Raw genomic sequence first — 24,710 nt, forward strand, 5'->3', positions numbered from 1 at the left:
GACATTTAAGGGGCACCAAACATTTACTGTCCTAATGTTTGCCATTAAATGGATTGTTGTTTCATTTTTCCTAAATACAGGAAATAACTGCAGAAGTTCTGTTGAAGAGTCATATGGACTCGAAACGTTAACTGTATTCCTCTCCGCAGATGCTGTCAGACCTGCTGTGTTTTTCCCGGTATTTTTATTTTTGTTTTTGTTCATAAATTAGATAATGAGTGCAAAAGCAGGCAAGTTATGCTGAACTCTAATAAATCCTGGCTAGGCCACAACAAGAGTATTAAATCCAGTTCTGGTCACCTTACATTAGGAAGGATGTGAGGGTTCTTGAGGGGATGCATAGGAGATCTACCAGAATGGTTCCAGGGCTGAGGGATTTTAGCTACAAGATTAGGTTGGAGAAGCTGGGGTTGTTCTCCTTGGAGGAAAGGAGGGGAGATTTGATGGAGCTATACAAGATGATAGTTTTAGATAGGTAGACAAAGAAAAGCTGTTCCCATTAACTGGTGATACAGGGACTAGGGGACACAGGTTTAAGGTTCTGGGCAAGAAATAAAGGGGGAGGATGTGAGGAAGAACTATTATAAACAATGACTACTAATGAGCTGCAACTTGTTGTCTATGATGGTGGAGGAAGCAGTGATGCTGACAAATAAAAAAGGAAGTTGGATGGACACAAACAAAATAAACTTAGTGTTTCAGAGAGCATGGGAATGGAACTGGCTGGATTGCTCAAAAGAGAACGGTCATGGCACTTGATGGGCTGATTGGTCTCCATGTATGCCATAATGATCTGACTCTACGCATGTGTTGATGCACCACCATGTCCAACAGAATTCAATTAGGTAGAACTGACAACTATACTGTTGTGCACATTGTACTGTTGTGCTTCCTGGCTTGTGAATGTTGATCCAAAATGCTGTGTTCTTCCAGTTAGTGCAGCACTAACTTGGATGCACCAAATATGGGACAATCTAATTCCTCAACTCATGTATCAAGAGGTAGTAAAAAATTACAAATCCCTTCTAAAGGATCAAAACATCCCTGAAGAATACACATTCAATGCTGCTTTTACCTTTTGCACATCACAAATGTTAGCCCAGATCCAGTCAAAGGGGAATAAATTGGGCAAGAATGTTGGAGCATGCAATGTAAGAAAGTCAAAGCAGATTGGGTAATGATGGAGAATATGGACTGGATTTTGTTGTGAAAGTAACAGCGAGGCTAATGGTGTCCAATATTATTTATGTCTTAATTGGACACAAAAATCCAGTAATTGGTCTTAAAGATGCAACATTCCTCCATTAGCTTCTCAAAAATGGCATCTAGGTGTCTGACTGACCAATCAAATGTATTGAATGGCATGATGTTCCAGTACTTACCTCATCGATCTATACAAAACTCACTGGAAAAGGTTAGGGTTTGTCCATTCCAGTTTATGCCCTTTTAACTGCATGATAAGTCTTCATTGTTGCCAAACAATCTCTCTGGCACTGCAAATTGACTTATAAGCCTCATTCCTTAAGCTTTTAATTATTGCTGGGAAATGTTGAAAAAAAAACTTTTATTTTTTCTTCCATCTCTTTTATCTAATCCTTTTCCCCCTTTAAAATGATTTGACAATGAATTCAGTATTCTGTCATTTCCAGTTTCAGACACTGCTTTTGATTAATGAATTTTCATTTTGAATGGTTAATCAGTCTCTTAGCTTGCTCACACAGGTCCCAGAGACCCTGCAGAGAGTGTTGCACTGGTTGGATTTTTTGATTAAAATCATGTGCTGTGCCAAAGCCCATTAAAAGTCAAAGGGCAAGTGCTGTTGTATATCCTATTCTGTGGCCAGATTATTGATTGACAATAATAAGCAATGCTATATGTTTTTGAGTCAGGCAATATTCTTTGATGCACAATGTGGCCCTAACTGTTGAAGACAAGTTTGTTGTAAGTGGCTCAAATGGTAGACAAGAATTCTGGAAGATATGGGAATCAATCTTGCTGGAAACTAATGGTGTGTTAATGATGCGGCCATTAATAATGCACAAAATGGCCAGCAAATTCAGCCATTTAAGAGATACACCATGAGTTGTGAATCTCCAGCAATTTCCGGTTTACTTAGATTGTTTCACACAAATGGCATCTTGCCCTTGGCCTCCATCTTATTTATAAGAACTGGTTGATTTTGCATATTGATGACCCATTAAAGTCGTAAAAAGTTAGGGCTAGTGATTTGGAGGGTAATTACCCCTGTAATGACTTGGCAATTGGAACACTAATTCAGTACTGGGCAAACTTGTATTAGCATCACTTTTAAACCATGCCCTGTGAAAATCCTGGCTGACTGCAACAAGCGCAAACATCCTGACTCGACAGACGAAGAGAGAGAAAATGGGAAGAAAGCAAAAATGAATAACACGCAGCGCACCCAAGGAGGTGGGGAGGGTGGTGGTTGGGATTCAACTGAGACCCGATGTTGTGTAATTAAAGAACTTGAGATCGTTTTTTTAAAAAAAAATACAAGAGATTGCTGGAAATTGTATAAAAATAAATCTGGAGTATTTGTTTAAAAAAAAAGCTCTCTTGCTAAAAAGAGAAGAATTTAACTTGTTGAGTCGCATTCCTGTATGCAGTAATTCTTTGTATAAAATATGAACATTAAAAACATTTTTTTTTGGCTTTCCCCTTTTGTCTTTTTAAGTTTCTCAGTGCAATTTTTCTCTCCTTTTTTGTTTCATTTTCTATACCTGATTTAATTCCAATTCACTCACTATAAATTTACCCCCCTCTCTGTAATTCCTGATTCTTTTTCATTCCTTAAACTGCTTTGGTCAAGGATATACTGTTGGTTCTGCTGTTCACTTAGGTCCCAGGTACCTTCTTGCCCTTGCCATGCTGTTACCAGCTTGCATTTCAGGGAGCTATGATGCAAAAATGTTGTTGATGAAGTAATAATGTATGCTGCAAGGTTCTCTACTCCCAACAAGATTTGGAGCAAAAACAGAATTACCTGGAAAAACTCAGCAGGTCTGGCAGCATCGGCGGAGAAGAAAAGAGTTGACGTTTCGAGTCCTCATGACCCTTTGACAGAACTAGGTGAATCCCAGGAAGGGTTGAAATATAAGCTGGTTGAAGGTGGCTGGGGGGGGGGGGGGGGGGGGTGGTGGGAGAAGTGGAGGGGGGTGGTGTGGTTGTGGGCAAAAGCAGTGATAGATTTGGAGCATGATGTTGCGACTTGATCTTCTTTGTTCTCAGAATTCAGTTTTCATTTGAAATCCGAGGAGCCCAATCTGTTCGGGAAAATGTGCATACAGATGTGGTAAGAATTTTCACTGGTCCACATATAGCAACTTTCACAATCTTAGGATGCCCCAGTGGGTTACTTCTGCAGGGGGCAGGCATATGCAGCAGGCAATTTGTGCACAGACCAAATCATCTTTTTTTTTTGACAAATGTCATGAATAAAAAATTAGGAAACACTTCTATAAACAAAGAGTGGCAGAAGTTTGGAATGCTCTTCCACAAATGGCAATTGAGCTAGATCAATTGTTAATTTTGAACCTGAGATTGGTACAATTTTGTTATCCAGTTGAATCTTTTGCATTCATATGAGCGAGTAGACTAGACCTCGTCTAAAAGACCAAGGAGATTCCGACAAAGCAACATTCTCTCAGTACTGCTCTGAAGTGTCAGCCAAGATTATATGCACTGGGGCATGAACTTGCAACCTCTGACAGAGGCAAGAGTGCTGTTACTAAGCAAAGGTGCCATTATGTTTTATGTTATTCATAATGCCAAATAGAGCAATTATTTGCAATTTGTACATCTAGCTTCTCTAAAAATTCATAGCTAAGTATATCTTTACTTCTAAACTATGGATGTTAATGGAGGGCAGTCCTTCAATAACAGTGCATGGACTGATAACATTTTGTGGAAGTTGTTTGTCATATAACTGATTTCTACAATGTAGTTATAATTAATCAGAGAAGTCTTATTGGCTTCACTCTGTTTCTCATCCTTGTTATTGACCTTCTGGATATCATTCAAAGCGATGTTCTCTTCGAAGATGTCACACATTTTTTCATTCAGTGGGGTTGACTTCTTAACTGAAAGAGAAGAAGGCAGTTATGCACAGTAACTCATTTGGGCTATAAAATCATGCATTGTCTTCACCACGGAGATGGTCACATCAGTATTTGTTGAAAAAAATAGATGAGTTTGACCTGTACAATTTTTTTTCATTTACAGGATAGGGTGTTGCACATAGGACAGCATTTATTACCCATCCCAAATTGCCCTTGAGAAGGTGGTGGTGAGCTGCTTTCTTGAACCGCTGCAGCCCATGTGGTGTAGGTACATCCACAGTGTTGATAGGGAAGGAGTTCCAGGATTTTGACTCAGCGACAGTGAAGGAATGGTGATGTATTCCCAAGTCAGGATGTTGAGTGGCTTTGAGGGGAACTTCCAGGTGGCAGTGTTCCCATGTATTTGCTGCCCTTGTCTTATAGGTGGTAGTGGCCGTGGGTTTTGAAGGTGCTGTCTAAGAAGCCTTGGTGACATTCTGCAACACAGCTTGTAGATGGTACACACTGCTGCTACTGTTTTGTTGGTGGCAGAGGGAGTGAATGTTTGTGGAAAGGGTGCCAATCAAGCAATCTGTTTTATCCTGGATGGTGTCAAGCTTCTTGATTGTTGTTGAAATTGCAGTCATCCAGCATGTGGAGAGTATTCCATCACACTCCTGACTTGTGCCTTGTAGATGGTGGACAGGCTTTGTGGAGTCAGGAGGTGAGTCACTCACTGCAGGATTCCTCGCCTCTGACCTGCTCTTGTAGCCACAGTATTTATATGGCTAGGCCAGTTCAGTTTCTGGTCAGTGGTTGCCCCAGGAAGTTGATAGTGGGGGATTCAGCAATGGTAATGCCATTGAATGTCAAGGGGCATTGGTTAGATTCTCTCTTGTTGGAGATGGTCATTGCCTGGCACTTGTGTGGCGTGAATGTTACTTGCCACTTGTCAGCCCAAGCCTGGATATTGTCCAAGTTTTGCTGCATTTGGACATGGACTGCTTCAGTATCTAAGGAGTTGCAAATGGTGCTATTGTGCAATCATCAGTGAACATTCCTACTTCTGACCTTATGATGGAAGGAAAGTCACTGATGAAGCAGCTGAAGTTGGTTGGGCCTAGGACACTATCCTGAGGAACTCATGCAGTGATGTCCTGGAACTGAGATGATTGACCTGCAACAACCATAACCATCTTCCTTTGTGTGAGGTATGATTCCAACCAGTGGAGAGCTTTCCTCCTCATTCCCATTGACTCTAGTTTTGCTAGGGCTCCTTGATGCCACACTCAGTCAAATGCTGCCTTCATGTCAAGGGCAGTCACTCTCACCTCACCTCTGGAGTTCAGCCCTTTTTTTCCATGTTTGAACCAAGGCTGCAATGAGGTCAGAAGCTGAGTGGCCCTTGCGGAATCCAAACTGAGTGTCATTACTTTACTGATGATGGAGAGTGGTGGGGCAGGAACTGGCCGAGTTGGATTGTCCTGCTTTTCATGGACAGGACATACCTGGGCAATTTCCCACATTGCCAGGTAGATGCCAGTTTTGTAGCTATACTGGAACAACTTGGCTCGGAGCATTGCTAGTTTTGGAGCACAAGCCTTCATTACTTTTGCCAGAATATTGTTAGGGCCCATAGCCTTTGCACTATCCAGTGCCTTCAGCTGTTTCTTGATATTAGGTGGAGTAAATTGAACTGGCTAAAGACTGGCATCTGTGATGCTGGGGACCTCTGGAGGAGGCCGAGATCGATTATCCATTCAGAACTCTGGCTGAAGATTGTTGCGAATGCTTCAGCCTTATCTTTTGTACTGATGTGCTGAGCTCCCCCATCATTGAGGGTGGGGATATTTGTGGAGCTGCCTCCTCCAGTGAGTTGTTTAATTGTCCACCAACATTCGCGAATGGATGTGGCAGGACAGCAGAGCTCGGATCTGATCCGTTGGTTGTGGGATCACTTAGCTCTGTCTGTCACTTGCTGCTTATGCTGTTTGGCATGCAAGTAGTCCTGCATTATAGCTTTACCAGGTTGACACCTCATTTTTAGTTGTTTGGGGAAGTTATCTGTGACATCCAGAAGTGGGTTTGATTATACCTCGGTAGTGTGGTTTCTGAAGAAGATGAAACCTGTTGGCAATCAATAGGAAAAGACAATACATCCCATAATCTTTCAATTTTATTTGCTCAATACTTTGTAGTTGTTCAGGCTATCATTGTAGTGAGCTGCATGAAAAGATCCACCATCACACATATGATCTTGGACTTGGGTTGCCCAGGGATTGATCGCTTGGAAACCTCACAGAACACCCAACGTCGAAAATAAAAGCCAAACGCTGTGGATGCTGGAAATCTGAAATTGAAACAGAAAACGCTGGAAAAATTCAGCAGGCCTAGCAGCATCTGTGGAGAGGGGAACTGAGTTAATGTTCAGAATCCGTATGACTGAATAAGAGTCATACGGACTCGAAATGTTAACTCTGTTTCTCCCTCCACAGATGCTGCTAGGCCTGCTGAGTTTTTCCAGCGTTTTCTGTTTTAACCCAACATTTAAACTTTTGTTTAAAAAAGGCAAGAAGGCTAAGTGGTCACTCTTGTTGCCCTGACAATCTTTGGCCAGGAATGTTTCTGTGTTGTTTTGCAAGCAGATTGTCCCATCTTCACAACCTTTCACAAGATCTGGTTGTCAATAAGGCTAGTCTTTTAGACTCCTTGCTCAGTCAAGAAAAACCTGAGTTCAACTTTTGGTCTGAAAAGTTCATCTGGAGCACCTAATGTGCTTTCCCTAATGCTCTTAAAATCAATTTACAATATTTTGAACTAGTTAACACCTGTGTAAAAACACGCACGGGCACAATACAACCACATTGTCACAGTCTATCAAGCAAAATGCAGGCCCATTTCATGATTTTATATTCCAAAAGCAAAGACATCAGAAAGTAATATATTTGCAAACCATTGCCATCTTGTACTCGTAGCTCAGGGTATGAGCAATTTGCTGCCTTTAAAATTTTGTATGTTTTTTGTTCTGATAGAATTGCAGATCTATTCATAGGGAATGGGCACATGAGTTAGAATGGCTGATTCCTTCCTTCTATTCTGTCTCATTCTCTGAATTTGGTTCAGTGTCTACACAGATTCCCTCACACTGACTCCTTTTTTTTTGGTTCGCTCTCACTGACTCAGAGCACTTGTAACTTATCAAACCAGTGAATGTACGTGATTCCTTCTGTTCCAAAACAGATGCAAATTCAGAATGAGGTCTTAAGTGAAATGTTGGAGGATGGCTGTCATGTGACTTTTAAAGGATGTTGCGGGGAAGCAAAAAGGGGCAGTACCCTGTGGTTTCTCTTGTTTGGATAATAGCGTATTCATTTGTATGCGGAGGTTGAACTGCTTTCAAAGAATAAGAAGGATCATACCCAAAGCAGTATTTCTGCTATTGAGAAGGGGATTTGATGGGTGACTTCACCTCTTGCTCTTTGTTATGGTGATGGAGACCTTTTTTGTTGAAGCACAAAACAGCTTTAACGTTACTGAAGTGGATGGCACTGGCTAAGAGCATAACCGTTTCCAATTCACTTACTTACAGTAGAAGTGTCTATTTACCCAGGTTGTTGAAGGAACTGCTTGATTACACCTTAAATTAGAACAAGTGAGATGTGAAGACTGCCTTTGGTACAATGCTAGGCATCAACTGCTCTAACTTTTCTTGTCATTGGCGTCTGAAGAGTTTTTTTATATAGCACCTAATATTGCCCTGATCTACAGGATGCTGCAAGATCAATATCATGTGGCAGCTGGGTCATTCTGCAGTAAGAATTATGGTGAACCCCAAAATGTCTTCAAATGATTTTTAACACACCCCCTCAAATTTTCTAAGTATTACTGGCTAACGTATAAATAAGGATATTTAAAAGACAGAACCAAAAATGAGATGTACCATCCTGACATTTAACTCTACTTGGCCTGAATTTTTACCACGACAGGGAGCCTCTCCATCATGGCAAAAATGGGGGATAAGCCTGGAAATCCCAAGTCCCATCCCCGAACACAACACTTCCCTTCTTCTTGGAGGTGGGCAGCTTTTCACACGTGTGGTTCATGGAGGCAAAATGGCCAGCTGCCTCCACTCAAGTCAGATTTTGGTAGGCCAGGAGTATGAAACCCGAAGTGTGCAAAGTTGACCTGGTGAGAGCAGGCCTGAACTTTATTCATTTCTTTGGATAGCCAGGGGTACTCCTTTGGAATTGTGCAGGTGGCCCTCTGGAATTAGCTTTAAACTTGTCATTACTGCAGTAGAATTAGCACAAACTCATTACCAACTGTCTTTCCTTCAGCCATGGGAGTAGAAGGTTGGGGCTAGTGGACTCATAGAGCAATTATTTTGCCCCTACTGAATTGTACACCTAGGTGCCAGGAAGAACGTTGTGCTTCAAAAGAGCGCATTGCACTTCACGTCAAGGAAGGTGGAGGATCAGCATTATACCCTCACATATAGAGGCCATTGAAGCCAGACAGCATGATCAACTGGAAGCCAGAGGGGGGGCAGAACATCGTGAGGAAGTGGCTGTGACCCGCGCACCAGGAAGGAGGATGGGGAGAAGGAAGAGGAGAGGCCTGGTAAGGCAGTGCTACCCTATGGGGAAAGATGTACAGACCTAGGACACCCTTCCTCAATATGACAGAGAATCAGTGTCAAAGGTGACTGAGATTAAGCCATGAGGTGATGACAGAAATATGTCGCATAGTCCAGCAACAAATCGAGCCACAACGCATCGACCCCCATGGCTTGCTGGTGGCTGTAAAGGTAATTGTCACGCTCAATTATTTTGCCTCAAGCTCTTTCCAGGGCTCATCAGGTGACATCTGTTCTATCCCAGCACACCTCTGCCTTAAGGCTAAAACTAATGCCCTGTTTGCTCGTGTAGGGGTGCAAATTGATTTCTCTGTAGGTTTGGCATCTCATGCAGAAAGCCACCGGGTTTGCCCAGTTAGCAGGCCTGGTTCAGATGGAGGATTGTATTGATCGCACCATGTTGCTATAAAGACCCCAACTCCGCATGCTGTCTCCTTTATCAACTGATATTCCTTTTACTCACTCAGTGTCTGGGTGGTTTGTGACCACAACGAGGTCTGTCTTCAAGTGTGTGCAAGGTTTCCTGGCAGCTGCCACTGCTCCTTCATACTGAGGAATTTGCAATTCCCCCAACAATTTCAGCCACCTACACAGACTTGTGGTTGGCTGCTAGCGGACAAGGGCTACCTGTTAAAAACCTGGTTGATAACCTTCTAAGAGCCCTCAAACTGAGGGAGAGCGCAACTACAACAGCAGCTACGTCATTACAAGGAGCACAATCAAGCAGGCCATTGGCATTTTAAAAATGCGCTTCAGGTGCCTCAATTACTCAGCTGGAGCTGTGCAATATACACCAGCAAAGGTATCAAGGATAGTAGTGGTGTGCTACAACTGCAAAACATTGTGCAGCAAAGGCGCATAGAAATTGCTGACGATGAGGCCATGGGCAGAGCTGCAACCTCTGAGGCGGAGGATGATGATGAATAGGAAGCCTCTGTCCATTCTGACAATTGACGGATATGTAGCCAGGGTTGGCTTTGTGCAGGAGGGGATCCTCACCAGATGTGGCCTTGTGCGAAATAGATTCTCATAAGGTCGTCTGATATCACAGTTGCCATCAGCCAATCCCTGGTGACATACTTCCGCCTAAAGAATCTTGTAAATTGACTCCACAATTACCCAAGGGACTGCCCATCCCCCACAAGGGAGACAATAAACATCAATGAGTTTGACTCAGTCACATTAAAATGGCTGAAACTCTCACCATCATAACCATGGGTCTCATCATGTTGCAAATGCACATGATAATAAATCCTTCATAACTTGGCCCCCTCACATGAACACGAGTGCCTGTAATTGAGGCTTCAAAGCCACCACCTTGTCCATAATCAAAACATGCCCACAATGCTGAGAGTGAGATGACTTAACACTTAAATCCTATACATGCTGATAGGATTGTGATGTTTCAGCATACATATAAGGCATACTGCGCATGATGAGACCACAACTGTGCAATATCAGCTCTTTGAAAGAATTATGCAACCATTCTGGCCTGTGGTCCAGTTTCTGATGTGGGCACCACATGCAACATACCTGCCTTCTATGTACTTCTGCTTCCTGCTCAAAGCACCTCCTGTGACAACTGGAAGGCAAGTGCAGCCAAAGTAGTGGGGACAGCAGATGAGCAATATTACCTGAACCATACATGGCCTCTTGAGCTGCAACGCCTACACCTAGGCCAATGTGTAATGCTGCTGTGCAGATGAATGTATTGGAGCCAGCACTCATGTTTGAGATGCACCTGGTGCCCAGCGTCTCTTCATGGAGTCTGATCATTGAGCCTCCCTTAAAATCATGCTTAGATGGACAATGAAAGAAAGAAGGAGCATTTCTGTGCTCAAGCTTTTGACATCTGGATTCTTATGTGATACAGCAAAGAAGGAAGAAGCCCTCCAGTGCATCTCAAATCAAGTGTCAACCTTGCTCCTGATGATGTCATGTCAAAATGGACCTCAGCATGCTACCCTCATTATTACTGGAAAGAGCCCCCTTTATAATTTTATCATTCTTTTGGAGCTTTTTACTTTACAAACACACACAGTCGTGTACGAGTGTAAATATTTTCAAGACGCACTTAAATATGATATAGGCAATGTGAAAAGAGAAGCCACAGTGGATCCATTGGTGCTCTCGGCAAGACAGTGCTACATGCTCATGCACGCTCCTGCGAAGTGCCTCCCGTGGTGCCTAGGAGGAGGTGGAGGCAGGCTGCCCACTTCTCGGTCTGTATGGCAGTGAGGAGTTTGATGGCCTGCTTCGTTTAAGCACCCGATGGGGACTTCCTTTAGACTGCAGCCTCTGCATTGTTGTATGGGCAACCATGGTCACTGGCACCTGTGGAGCAAATGAGGGGTTTCACGGAGGGGCTGGTGAGGTGGAATAAGATGAAGGTACTGTGAAAGCTCTCAGTACCTTCACCCTCCTCGGACATCCACAGCCCTGGGTTGGCTTTTAGGTGGGGTTGATGGGGCTGGCTGCTAGTGCCCAGCAGTCCCAGCGATAAGGTCTCGCGCCTTATCTGCAGCATGCAGATGTGACCCTTCCCTTGGAGTTCTGTACGGGTGAGCCTAGCTACTCACCTTGCTAGAACGCAGCAGATCACCGGCACTGAATGCAGTAATGCTCGTGCTCTCCTGGCGCTCACCACAGCTGCAATTAGAGTCCTGGCCACCTTGGTTGTGGAGGTGGATTTCAATGGCCAGCCGGGTACAGAGCAGATAACCTCCTCTGGACCTCTTCCACTAATACTAGAAGGCCTTGATTAGAAAAGTGTGGGGCAGCTGGCCCCATCCCTTCCCCTGAAGCTCCTCTTTATGACATTCTAGCAATAAAATGTAAGGTGAGAAGGGTAATAAGCGATTCAGATTATAATGCTCTCATTCACTTTTGTGTAATTACATGCACTATTTTCACCATATCATCAATTATTACTGTTAATGGTGTGATCATATGAACAAGGAGCTGGAATAGGCCATTCAGCCCCTCATGCCTGCTCTGCCATTTAATAAGATCATGGCTGATCTGATAGTAACCTGAAATTTGCATCCCACCTACCCCCAATAACCCATCACCCCCTTGCTTACCAAGAATCTATCAACCTCTGCCTTAAAAATGTTCAAAGACTCTGCTTCCACCACCTTTTCAGGAGGAGAGTTCCAAAGACTCCTGACCCTCTGAGTGAAAAAATTTCGCTTCATTTCTGTTTTAAATGGGTGACCCTTTATTTTTAAGCAGTGACCCCTAGTTCTAGATTCTCCCACAAGAGGAAACATCCTCTCCACACTCACCCTGTCAAAACCCCTCAGGGTCTTGCATGTTTCAATCAAGTCACCTCTTACTCTTCTAAACTCCAGTGAATACAAGCCTAGGTCTGTCCAACCTTGCCTTATAAGACAACCCACCTATTTCAGGTATTAGTCTCTGAACTGCTTCCAACGCATTTACATCCTTCCTTAAATAAGGTGACCAATACTGTACACTTTACTCCAAATGTGGCATCACTAGTGCCCTGTACAACTGAAGTATAACCTCCCTACTTTTGTATTCAATTCCCCTTGCAATAAATGATAACGTTCTATTTGCTTTCCTAATTACTTGCTGTACCTGCATACTAGCCTTTTGTGATTCATGCACGAGGACACCCAGATCCCTCAGCACCTGAGCTCAGCAATCTCTCACCATTTAGATAATATGTTTCTCTTTTATTCTTCCTGCCAGAATGGATAATTTCACATTTCTCACATTATACTCCATTTGGCAGATCTTTGCCCACTCACTTAACCTATCTATATCTTTTTGTAGCCTCCTTATGACCTCTTCACAACTTAGCACCTATCTTTGAGCCATCAGCAAATTTGGCAACCATCCCTTCAATCCCTTCATCCAAGTCATTTATATAAATTGTAAACAGTTGAGGCCCCAGCAATGATGCCTGTGGCATACCACTTGTTAGATCTTGCCAACTTGAATAAGCCCCATTTATGCCTACTCTCTGCTTCCTGTTAGTCATGCCAATATGTTACACCCATACCATGAGCTTTTATTTTCCGCAATAACTTTTAATGTGGCACTTAATCAAATGGCTCTGTACAAATGCTTGGTGCCATGTATCTTGTGATTGTCACTCGTAGATAGCATGCTGTGCTCCACAGCCACTAACAGCTGTACTGGCTTACTCCATCATCGTCACACTGTTATGCCGTGGCATTGTCAGCTGTGAGGGACCTGGTCAAGAGTAAGCAGTGTGGGTGCATCCTGATAGATGGGTGGCAAATGGCAAGTGGCTGGATAATGAGCATGGTACTGTTCATCATTCATCCACCCACTGAGTCTTTGCAGCTAACTTCATCACTGCTGAATATCTGTACAAGGTAGTGGTGGCAAGACGATGCTGTCTCCATGGCTGTGACTTGAGAATCCACTCCACACTTTCAGTAGTTCAGTAGAGTACACTTTGATTAGGCAGCAACAATCACAAATCTTCCGTAAGGAAAGCCTATGATGGGTCATCTGTTCCAGGATCAGCTAACAGTTGAACAGCATTTACATTGCCTCGAAGGAGATGTCGTTGCCTTGCCAGACGAGTGTGTGCACAGGGACTTTATCCTGGACGACCAGCCTCTCAAATGAGCCTTTCTGAAGGCCTCACTTGTTATTTATGCCCAAGTCGCCCAGCTTACGCCAGGCCTGCCTCCAACCCCTCACTACATCCAGGCTGGCCCACCCTGACTCCTGATATAGCCTGCATACCCAGACCAAAAATCTGACATGCGGGCACATGTTTTTAAAAGTTGGATTCACAGAGCCAGGGATTCTCCTGACTGCGCACCTGACTCACAGATGAAAATCCAGGCTCTTGTTTCCTTTCCCCAATTTTCTGTTCTACTTTCCCATCCATCATTCAGCTGTACTCTACATGTAAAATGATCCTAATGAATAATTAAAAGATAGAAACCCCCAATATTTCTGGGAAGATGGGGGGGAATGAAGGCTGAGGATGCAATTTTGTGTTCATAAAATCCCAGAAGAATGGGTTTACTTTGGGCTCTGATGAATTGGCAGGATCTATATAACGTTTTTGTCCATGTTTCCTGGCCATCGCCAGCCAAATTCACTGGTTGTTGGGTGAATGGGTCTTTGGCATCATGCTGCTGACGGTAGTAGAGAGCGGGAAGGGAGGGATTGGGAATGATGGGATGAGCAGTGGGTAGGTGGGTAGAAGATTGGAGGTTGGGGATTGGAGAGGGTAGAGGGGAAGAAGATATGGGCTGGGTGTGGGACAGGAAGGAGACTGGAAGCCAGGTTTTTCGTGGGGTGGGGGGGGAGGGTGGAATCAGGGAGGGTGATTTATAAGGGTCAGGAGGGGTGGGGGGAATTGAAAGGATTGGTGGGGGGCAACCATTGTAGGCTGCAGAGGAGGAAGGGATGAAAAGATGGGGGTGGGCAGCAGTGATCGGAATGCCTAGAGTTGTGGACAGTTGTAGTTTGTGGGAGATTGTGTATGGGTGGTGGTGGTGAGGTGGGAGGAAGCACTGCTGGCCTACAGACCATGCTAGAAAAGTACTTTGCTTATGGATTCAGCAGGTCTCATCTGGAAAACCCAGGTGACCTGCATAAAATTTAAAATGGAGCGAAATGTGAGGCAGGTGGCCCCATTAAAATATTTAGGTGAGTGACCTGCTTTCCCCCCCTGCTGCTTTGGTTAAAACTGAATGTAGGCAGGATCAAGGCAAGTTGAGCTCGGGTTTAAGATTATTAACATTTTAACGTCCATCTGACCCAAACCAACAATTTTTGGGGTTAAAATTATCCCCAGACTCCCATCTATCAGAGTATGGAATAGCCTAATTGTGTATACAATCACTAAATTGTTGGCTATTTTTAATCTTAATAAAAACTGCTAGCAACCCTAATAAATAGATTTCACCATCATTCAGTACTGGGGCATCATCATTTCAGATTTTCTGAGTTAATGCTCAGTACAATTAAGAGATAGTGAACTTATTCCCACCCTTTCTAAATTTAATAGAAGTTGAAAAGGGAAGCAAATCCACTCCCTTCCCTCGCTTTTGTCTTCCCATGTTCTGAACCATTTCCTGCCTAAAGAAAAACTGTCCATGTCACTATATGTCTTTAAGCCACAGTGCCATCAGACTGACCTGGAACAGCTAATCTCTAATGAAATCTTCCACACCTCACTCTCAAGTAATAACGAGAGCAATGTGATTTCTTTGGTTGTCTCCACATATGTTAACTTCCTTGGCCAAAAGGATTGGCATTTTGGTGATATCAGTGTCAAAAGCAGTTTCTTTTCATTAATAAAACAGAGCAAAATCTAGTCTTTAAATCTGCTGAAGTTTTCTGGAGATGTTGGATCTAACCATCATTGGTTTTCTGGAGGGCTGGGAATGATGTCTTGGATCAAACCCTTTTTCAACATGAGTTTGGAGATGGCAAGCCATGAGCCTTTACCGACAGGTTCTGTGCCTACTTCATAACAGAAGAAATGAAATTCAAATTTGTACATTCTAGATAATAGACATCAATTCAAACAAAGGAATAGGTATATTTCTATGGAGTTAACGGTATATTTCTACGTCATACCAGCAGACTGAAATTGGGTGCAATCATGGATTGGTAGCATACTTGGTTATGTTACAAGGTGAGTAATCCAGGAACCTGGACTAACAGCCTGAGACAAGGGACAAGGGGCTGAATTTTATGGGCCCTCAGGGGATGGGCTTGGAGGTGGGATGGCTGGAAAAATGGAATGTAGTGGTTGGGAGGGGGTGGGGGGGCGCAGTGTGGTGACACGTTGCTGCTACCATGTTATTTTGCCAGTGGTGCGACTGGTGGCAGATGGTCTTCCTGACTGGATCCCAGTGGAGCTGTTTTGGTACTAATCAAGAGCCTCTACTGGCATTTTACCAGTTGCAGTTTGGGGGGTGGGGGGGGGCATCCACCGTGTGAGAAGACTTGCTCTGATTGGGCCAGCAGGTCTTGGGGGGCAGGTCACCACTTAATTGCCTGCTGCCCATAAAATGCAGCCCTCATGGTCACGGTAATCATTAATAGGTCCAGGTAGCAGGCTGTGGAGGGGGTCATTCGACCCAGTTGTCTATCCCTGTTTTGCAGTTACATTCACGCCCTCATGTCCCTCAAGAGTGAACATGTGGTGTACATCGGTACGCTTGAGGCCTTTTGCCACTGGTGAGCGCTGCAGGGGCTGGAGTGCATCATCAACCCTGGGGACATTAAAGAAAACTTATAAAATTAAATTAAAATAAAGTTTTGTCTTTTTGTTACAGTGCCCCTTTAAGGGGATTTCAATTAGTTAATTAGCTTATTTATTTTATTATTTTAAAAAGAGCATATAAAATGCAGCCCTGGATCTCGCTGCCTGCTGAAGTGGAGCAACCACCATTCTCCCCACCTCCCCATGCCCCTCGCCAAGCCCCCAGTTTCAGTCCCAGCAGCAGACCCCTTCTGCCTCTGGAAAATCCTAGCCAAGAGTTCGAAATTCCACCACAGCATCTGGGATATTCAGATTCAATTAACAAATAAATTGGGAATAAAAAGCTACTAACAGTAACAATGACCATGTTACTACTGGGTTGTTGCAAAACCCACCAGATTCCCTAATGTACTTTAATGAAGGAAGTCTGCTCTTACCTGGCCCGGCCGACAGCGATGTGACTGACTTTTAACTGTCCTTTGACATGGCCTAGCAAGCCACTTTTTAAAAAATGTGCTCATGTAATGTAGGCATCGCTGGATTTATTGCCCATCTGTAATTGCCCTTGAGAAGGTGGTGGTGAGCTACCTTCTTGAACTGCTGCAGTGCCTGTGGTGTAACTCTTTTGAGTAAACTGTAACTCTTTCGAGTACGAGTACAAACACGTTTCCATCTGTTTCAGATGAAGTTACATTGTTTCATAGTTTACCATTGTGAGATTTGAACTCTTGATCTTGGGGTTACAAACCCAGTACCATAACCACTTGGCTATTTAGGCCAAGCCTAAATGTATCCCTTGAACCATCTGTTTCAGATGAAGTTACATAGTTCCATAGTTTGCCATTGTGAGATTTGAACTCTTGATCTTGGGGTTACAAACCCAGGAAGGGAGTTCCAGGATTTTATTCCAGCAGCATTGAAGGAACAACGATATATTTCCAAGTTGGGATGGTGTATGACATGGAGGGGAACTTGTAGCTGTTGATGTTTCCATGCGCCCACTGCCCTCGTTTTCTAGGTGGTGGAGATCACAGGATTGGAAGATGTCCTTGTATGAAACTTGTCAATTTGCTACGCTGCATCTTATGAGTGGTATAAACTGCAGCCATAGTGCACCAGTGGTGGAAAGAATGAATATTTATGTCAAGCTCAAATGAAGGCATTTATGGATGGGCAATAAATATTGGCCTTGCCAGTGATATCCACATTGCTGTGAATTAACAAAAAAAAATCTAGTCTCTAGGTGGGACTTAATTGTAGAATCTTACAGCACAGAAGGAGGCCACTCAGCTCATTGAGTCTGTGCCGGCTCTTTGAATGTATTTTCCAATTAGCCTTACTCCCCTGTGTTTTCCCCCATAGCCCTGCAAATGTTCCCTCTTGAAGTATATGCATGAAGTGCTGCATAACACACAACATAAATATAAACCAAATCAGAACTCTTCAAATGTTTCATTAGCTAAATCCATTTTTGGTGCGGTATTAAAAGTACCTTCCAGAAAATCTTAGGATTAATACCTGGTCCATGTTGAGTTAATAGATATCAATTGAAAGGAGCAGGTTTGAGTTGAACACCGCAGCTGGCCTGAGCTCTTCTGTGTTTGCGAAGAGGAAATTTAGTCCAGCTTTCTGCTCCTCATTGTTTTAAGCCAGTGCTCTACTGGATAATGCATGAAAGTGCTGAGCAAGGACAAGAGTTGGCTCAGCTATGATGTGCTACACTGTCATTTAGCTTGTGGATGGCCTGGATTTGGTCATAAAGTCAATCTAGAGGCTTGCTGGCAGCTGTGGAACACTTAGCCTGTGCCTTTGTAAGAGGAGAGGAAAAATGTAAAAGAACAAGTCTTTACTTGACAAAACAATAAGAACCTGCACTCCCTACAGATTTATGCTCATGGCAGCTTTCTTTGGTTAAAAAGCATAAAACAGCAGCTTAAATCCTTGGGTTCAGCTCCCTCCCTGGCCTCGCCGCTCCCAATATCTGTAAGATCTTTCAGCCTTACAGATCTTAGAGCTTTGCCTTCCACTAATTCTGTTGTACATCACCCGCTCCCCTCACACCAGCAATCGTTGCTGCATGCCGGCAGCTGAGTTCAGGAATTCTCTCCCTAAGCCCCTCCACTCTCCTATTAAAATACTCCTTACAACTTTTACCAAGCCCATGTCCTTATGTCACCTTCTTTGGCTTAGTGTCAATTTTTGCTTGCTTCTGCTCCTATAAAGTGCCGTATGATCTTTAACAAGGTCAAGGAAGTTATATAAATTATCATAGAATTTTGTTCATTTTTTTCCTTTGTATATGAAACCAGGAACAATAGCACAGTAGTTATGTTACTGGATTAGTAATCCACAGGCCTGGACTAATGATGTAGAGATATGGGTTCAAATCCCATCACAGCAACTGGGGAATTTAAATTCAATTAATTAAATAAATCTGGAATAAAACACTAATATCAATAATGGTGACTATTAAACTACTAGATTATTGTAAAAACCTATCTGGTTCAAAAGGGTATTATTGTCCTTACCCAGTGTGACCTATATGTGACTCCAAACCGACAGCAATGTTGGTGAATCTTGAGTGCCCTCTGAAATGGCCAGCAAGCCATTTAGTTTTACAACACCATTAAGACAAAGCATAGTAAGAATAAAATGCGTGGAACACCTGGCATTGACCTAGGCATCAGGTTTGGATATGACAAAGACACAACTTGCCCAGTCGACCTTGCAAAGTGCTTCTCACTAACACATGGAACTTGTGCCAAAATTTGGAGAGCTGTCAAGCAACAGCCTGACGTAGTCTTGCTCACTGCCAATGTCCCAAATTTGTCCATCACCATCCCTGGGTATTTCCTGCCCCATCACAGGATAGACCCACCAGAAGTTGCAGCACAGTGGAAGGGAGCTGTCTTTGAAGTCCTCAATATTGACTCCGGAACCCATGAAATCTCATGGAGCCAGGTCAGTCATGGGCAGGGAAGCTTTCTGCTGATCACCACCTATTGCCCTCCTTCAGGTGTTGAATCAGTACTCCTCTATATTGAACGCCACATGGAAGAAGGTGAACGCCACTGAGGGTGACAAGGGCAGACTCTGGGTGGCAGACTTCAATGTCATTCATTGAGAGTGGCGAGGTAGCACCACTACTGTCCAAGCTGGCGGAATCCAGGAGGACATGACTGCCAGACTGGGCCCGCAGTGGGTGGTGACAGAACCAACATGAGGGAAGCACTTACTTGACTTCGTCCTTCTCCAATCTACTTGCCATAGGCTTCTGTCCATGACGGTATTTGTCGGAGTCACAACTGCAAAATCCTTGTGGAGACAAAGCCCTGTCTTCACACTCCATGTTGTGTGGCACTCCCACTACTGAATTCCAGAGGTGAGGTGAGAGTGACTGCCCTTGCCATCAAGACAGCATTTGACCTACTGTGACATCAGGGAGTCCTAGCAACATTGAAGTCAATAGGAACTGGGGAAAACTTCACTGGCTGGAATCATGCTAAGTGCAAAGGGGCTTGTGGATTTGATTCTTGGAGGCCAATCATCTTGATTGCCAGGACATTGCTGCAGGAATTCCTCAGTAGTGTACTAGGCCGAACCACCTTCAGCTTCATTCCCTCCAGCATAAGATCAGAAGGGGATACGTTTGCAAATGGTTGCACAGTGCTCAGTTCTATTTACAACTCCTTTAGACAATGAAGCAGTCAATGCCCAATGCAGCAAGACCTGGACAATATTCAGGCTTGTCTTGATAAGTGGCAGACATGGGTAACGTTTGCACCACACAAGGATCAGGTGATGACCATCTCCTCTTGACATTGGAAAGCATCACCGCCGTCCAATCCTTACCATCAATATCCTGGGGAGCTTAACTGAACCAGCCACATAAATACTGTGGCTACCAGACCAGGTCAGAGGCTGGGAATTCTGCGGCAAGTGATTCACTGTTCTGACTTCCCAAAGCCTTTCTACTATGTATAAAGCAGAAGCCCGGAGTGTAATGGAATATTCTCCACTTGCCTGGATGAGTGACGCTCCAACATCACCCAGGAAGCTCAATACTATCCAGGACAAAATGCTTGATTGACACCTCATCCACTTTGAGCATTCAGTCCATCCACCAGCAGTGCAATATGGCTGCAGTGCATACCATCCACTGCAGCAACTCACCAAAGTTTCTTTGATAGCATCTGACAAACTTGTGACCTTGACCACCTAGAACAAGGGCAGTAGGCATATTGGAACACCATCACCCCCAGCTTCCCCCACTAGTTGCACACTTTTCATTGTCACTGGATCAAAATACTGGAATTTCCTTCCTGACAGCTCAGTTGTAAGCATCTTCACCACACAGACTGAAGCGGTTTAAGATGCTGGTACTGCATCACCTTAGGAAAGGCAGTTCAGGATGTGCAATAAGTGCTGTCCTCCCTTGAACGGATAAAAAACATAAGTAAATTGTGATTTTCTATTTATGTTGCATTGCTTTCCTTGCATTCACCTGTATTCAGTTGTATTTCAATTATACACTTATTCTTCAGTTTTTTGTTTGAATGAGGCTTTTATATCAATGTTGCAAAGCCATGCCATTCTTAATGATCGTATTTGCAAAGATTATAGCTGGCTCCCAGAGGGCATAGAAGCGAAGTTGGTTAAAGCAGTGGCAAAGGCACAAAGCAAGCCTTAATGTTGAGATTAGGTAAATGGCAAAATGCAAGAGGCTAATTGAAATCCTTTAATCCAGTTGGAAGTGCTGCCTGGCACCATCAGATTGTTACTGCTGCTTGACTTTAAGCAACTCATCTAACTAATCTGGTATTTAAAAGATGGACTAAGCTTCATTTTAAAAGAATAATGAGAGATTGTGTTAAGTTTTAGCTTGTAAAAGGAAATTTAAGCTGCTGCAATCATTTTAGAAAGCAAAATGTCCTTGTAAATAAGATATTTGGGGAAAGTGCTGTTTTTTTTTTCCTGTCATGTATGTATTCTAAATTCTTTAAGCTTCAGTCCTGAATAGACAGCTTGCTGAATTAATTGGCTTCTGAGAAAATGGTAAATTCAATTTTTAAATTGATTTTCATTGTTGCAGTTACTACAGATCAGTTTTTACAAACTCAGTATCAATTTCTTTGCAATGTGAAATTGATATGTTGTCGGTACACCCAGGAGCACTGCATAGGCACACAGCAACAGCAGGGCAAAGCTTTAATGGAACAAGGCTTGCACGGGTACAAGATTTGGCTTTGTTGAATATATTAATTGGTAAATTGAAGATCTTGTTCTTTTTATACATCATCTAGATTTGAATTTATTTGTTGCGCAGTTTTATCGAATTCCTAAATCCCCATGATATTTTGTCAGTCAGTTCAATCGGGCTGATAAACAGTCCTTTATGCTTGAACACAGAGTCTAATTTCCTGCTCGTTTCTCTCGCCTCCTCTTCTGTTTCTCTTCTCTTTTATAGTTTATACTGTTCGAGTTTGATTGTTTCCCCAAAGACTACTTTGAATAGAGCAGATCAAAGCTGTACAGCTGAACACCACAGATACTCAGGCTTATTTCTTAAAAATTAAACATGTTATGTTTGCTTGCACAGTGATCAGAGTGCTCTTTACGCTGATAACAATCAGTGTGAACTTTCTTGCTGCTGATGTAATGATGATGAATGCTGTGACACTGCTGTTTTGGACAGCTCTTCCCAGAGGAGGCAAAGCAGTTACTAATGAAATGAATAAAAGTAAGACTGCATGAGGAAAAAAATGAGCAATGGAGAAAGAGAAACAAAGTCAGGATCAAATCATGGTAGGAAATGAAAAAAACACAGCACTAGTTAAAGAGCATGGAAGAGATCCAAGACAAGATAAGACATTATCGTGGGATTGTAAGTTAAGAAAGGGCAGACAAAGTTTATCAATTAGTTTTGGTAAATGGAAGGAAAACGACAGAAAAGGCATTGGACAAAATTAAAGCCCAGCTCATGTTACAAGTGGCATAAATAGTTTTCTTCAGGTTTTCACTGCAGCTGATGACAGTTACATAAAATCACAGGGTTATTTTGCAAGGGTTTATATTGGGCAATAATGGTGCATTCCTTCAGTTAGCACACCCCTCCACTTTCAAAAACTGTGCAGTGACCATCTGGGAGGCCTGCTGCATTGCAAACTTTTATAAAGCTGAATAAGTTACCGTGATCAGGTATAATGATTTGTTTTATGCATGGTTTTTGATAAAATGCATTTGACTTCAATAAAATGTTGATTTTTGCCAGTTGCTGCAAATTTACCAAATGTCTGCTTTGGGTGTCAGGCATGTTTAATGTTTCTACTCTTTTTGGCACAAATCCATAACTGGGCTTTAAACAGAAAGGCACACCTGTGTTCTGATTGATATTAGCAGGATTGTGTTAAAATGAGGTCTAGGGAACTAGCCTTTAAACTTGTTTGCAACTGCAAAAGGCATGGCTTGACTGACTTTGTCTAGACTGTGAAATGCTAGCTGCTTTCGCTGCTGATTACCTGTGAGAGTTGATCTATATTGACAAGTTTAAATTGCAATTTGCCTTAGCAATAACTGAAAAATAGAACTTTATTTCAGTGCTTGGTGGTGCAACGCAAATATTTTAAATTGAAACAATAGGGCAGGCTTTCAGGAAAGTTGTGACTGTGCTGTCACTTATCCCTGCAGCTTCAATGATTGGTATTTGAGAAATGTGTTCCTCTGTGTTAGATTGTAAGAGTACTAGAAAAGTTTGTTTAAAATAAATTTAACAGGTTCCTTAACATCTTATCATAGCTCACTACAGACTTGTGAAGTCTTGTATAGTGTGAAGATATGGATTTTAATTTAAAATATTGTTCCATTTATTTGTTCTATAGCTGTGCTGGTCTGAGGTAATGAAAAATCATCATGGATGCCCAGTCGCACAGTACTACTGCAGCTGAAAAGAAAAAAGTAGAAAATTCCATTGTAAAGGGATCTTCTCGCACAGATGTCAGTGAAAAAGCCATAGCCTCCAGTACAACATCCAATGGTAAGTAGTGTAGTGTATGGGGATTTGCTAACAGTGAGAGCAGCAATTATTTTTTTTTGTTCACTGCATTCCTTATGAATGGATCAGCTGCACCTGGAGTTTTGTTTGTTTTGGGAAAGTGTTGGTCGTGGGTGGAGGAAGAAGAATTTGGAATTAAAGTAATCCCTGTTATAAGCCCAATACAGTGCAATTTTTCTTTTATGCTGCTGAGTTCTGTTCCAGTTAAAACTGCTCTTTGTAATTTGATGAGATTTATTGTTTTTTTCCCCTCCTTTAGTTTTGTTGCCAGTTGCCCTTATGTGCAAATTGATTTTTCTTCTTCGTTTAAATATGTTCTGGAATGTTATGCCTGTGTGGAGCTGTCATTATTGAGTATATGGTGCTTGGTTTAGCCATGTGTATGTAGTTTCTGGTTTGTGCGTGGGGAGAATGGGCACAGGGAGCACAGACGATTGGTAAGTGGCCTAAATTGGAGCCCACTGATTGGGCCCCTGACTTGAGTCTCCTAGTCTGTAAATAAAATGTAAAATTCAGACTGAGGCAGGAAAGCAACAAGTACCCTGTGTACACAACTCGGGACCATCTTACAAATGTGGAGAGGAAGAAAGTTATAACTTGGGTGCAGAGAGAACGGACGTCATTTTTGTGGAGAGACTAGGAAAGCTGGGATTGTTCTGCTTCGAACAGGGAAGGTTAAGGGTGATTTAAGATTATGTATGGTTTTGATAGAGTAAGTAAGGAGAAAGTATTTCCAATGGCAGAAAGGTTGGTAACCTGAGGACAGATTTAAAATAATTGGTAAAAGAGGATTTCTCTATACATACATGTTGTTATTATCCGGAATGCACTGCCTGAAAGGATGGTGGAAGCAGACCCAGTAGTAACTTTCAGTACTTGAAGGGGGAATATTTGCATGGCTATGGAGAAAGAGCAGGAGAGTGGAACTAATTATATAACTCTTTCTAAGAGCTGGCACAGGCATAATGGTTTGAATGGTCTTTCTGTGGTATATACAATTCCATGTGAATGTCCCTATTTCTTTTCCATTCTGCCCTGCTCCCTTCTGCTCTTGTATCTTCTGCTCTGAATCTGCACTTGGGACCAGGTGAAATATCACCGTGTGTGCAAACATATTTGTGTGGCCTGGTGCGGATGATTTTCATCTGCTCAAGAGGATAACTGACCCCTTATCATTTATGAAGCTTTTTTTAGATTTGTTATTTGATGGTGTTTGAATAGAATTCTGAACTTTAAAATGAGTTCTGCAAGAACTGAATCTGAGAGATGGGCTTCTACTATGTAAGTTATTGAGTGCAGTAACTTAATGAAAACTGCGTTAATGTCAAGGATGTGGCCATTTTCTTTAATCTTCTTGTTCTTTTGTTCCAAGGATTGGTGGACATTCCTGGTTTTAATGTGCAGCGTTGCAGAATTTGAAGTCTGCCAAGAGGGACTGAAGTTGTTTATGTTTTTCCCCATGTCCTTCTCCCCCAGCCTGCCCCATCCCTGAAATGTTGCGACAGCGTTGAATCCTTGTTTCACTCCCACCCCCTCTTCCTTCCTCTCTAATTGGCTTCTTTCATTTTTGTGGAGTCTGCAGGCAAGAGGGAACAACAAAAAAACTCATCCTGGGGTAGCAATAAAAAAGAAGCAGTGGGGCTCTTACAAGGAACACTTCCTGTTGCAGTAGTAGTTTGTACTTTCCAGCCAGTGCTGCTGTAAAAGGAGTGTTAAAACTTTTTACCCATT

General features: G+C 42.8%; 1 protein-coding gene across 1 annotated transcript in view; it reads left to right on the forward strand.

Moving 5' to 3' along the window:
• The first annotated feature begins 22,806 nt into the window (after window positions 1–22,806).
• Window positions 22,807–24,710, forward strand: part of gli3 (GLI family zinc finger 3) — a 365,141-nt gene continuing 363,237 nt past the window's right edge. The window contains exon 1 of the mRNA XM_041190490.1: window positions 22,807–22,961. Coding sequence (XP_041046424.1) covers window positions 22,838–22,961 — 124 coding nt within the window. The 5' untranslated portion in view covers window positions 22,807–22,837. The remainder of the gene's footprint in view (window positions 22,962–24,710) is intronic.

Source organism: Carcharodon carcharias, chromosome 6 (genome assembly GCF_017639515.1).
Source record: "Carcharodon carcharias isolate sCarCar2 chromosome 6, sCarCar2.pri, whole genome shotgun sequence".
Classification (NCBI taxonomy): domain Eukaryota; kingdom Metazoa; phylum Chordata; class Chondrichthyes; order Lamniformes; family Lamnidae; genus Carcharodon; species Carcharodon carcharias.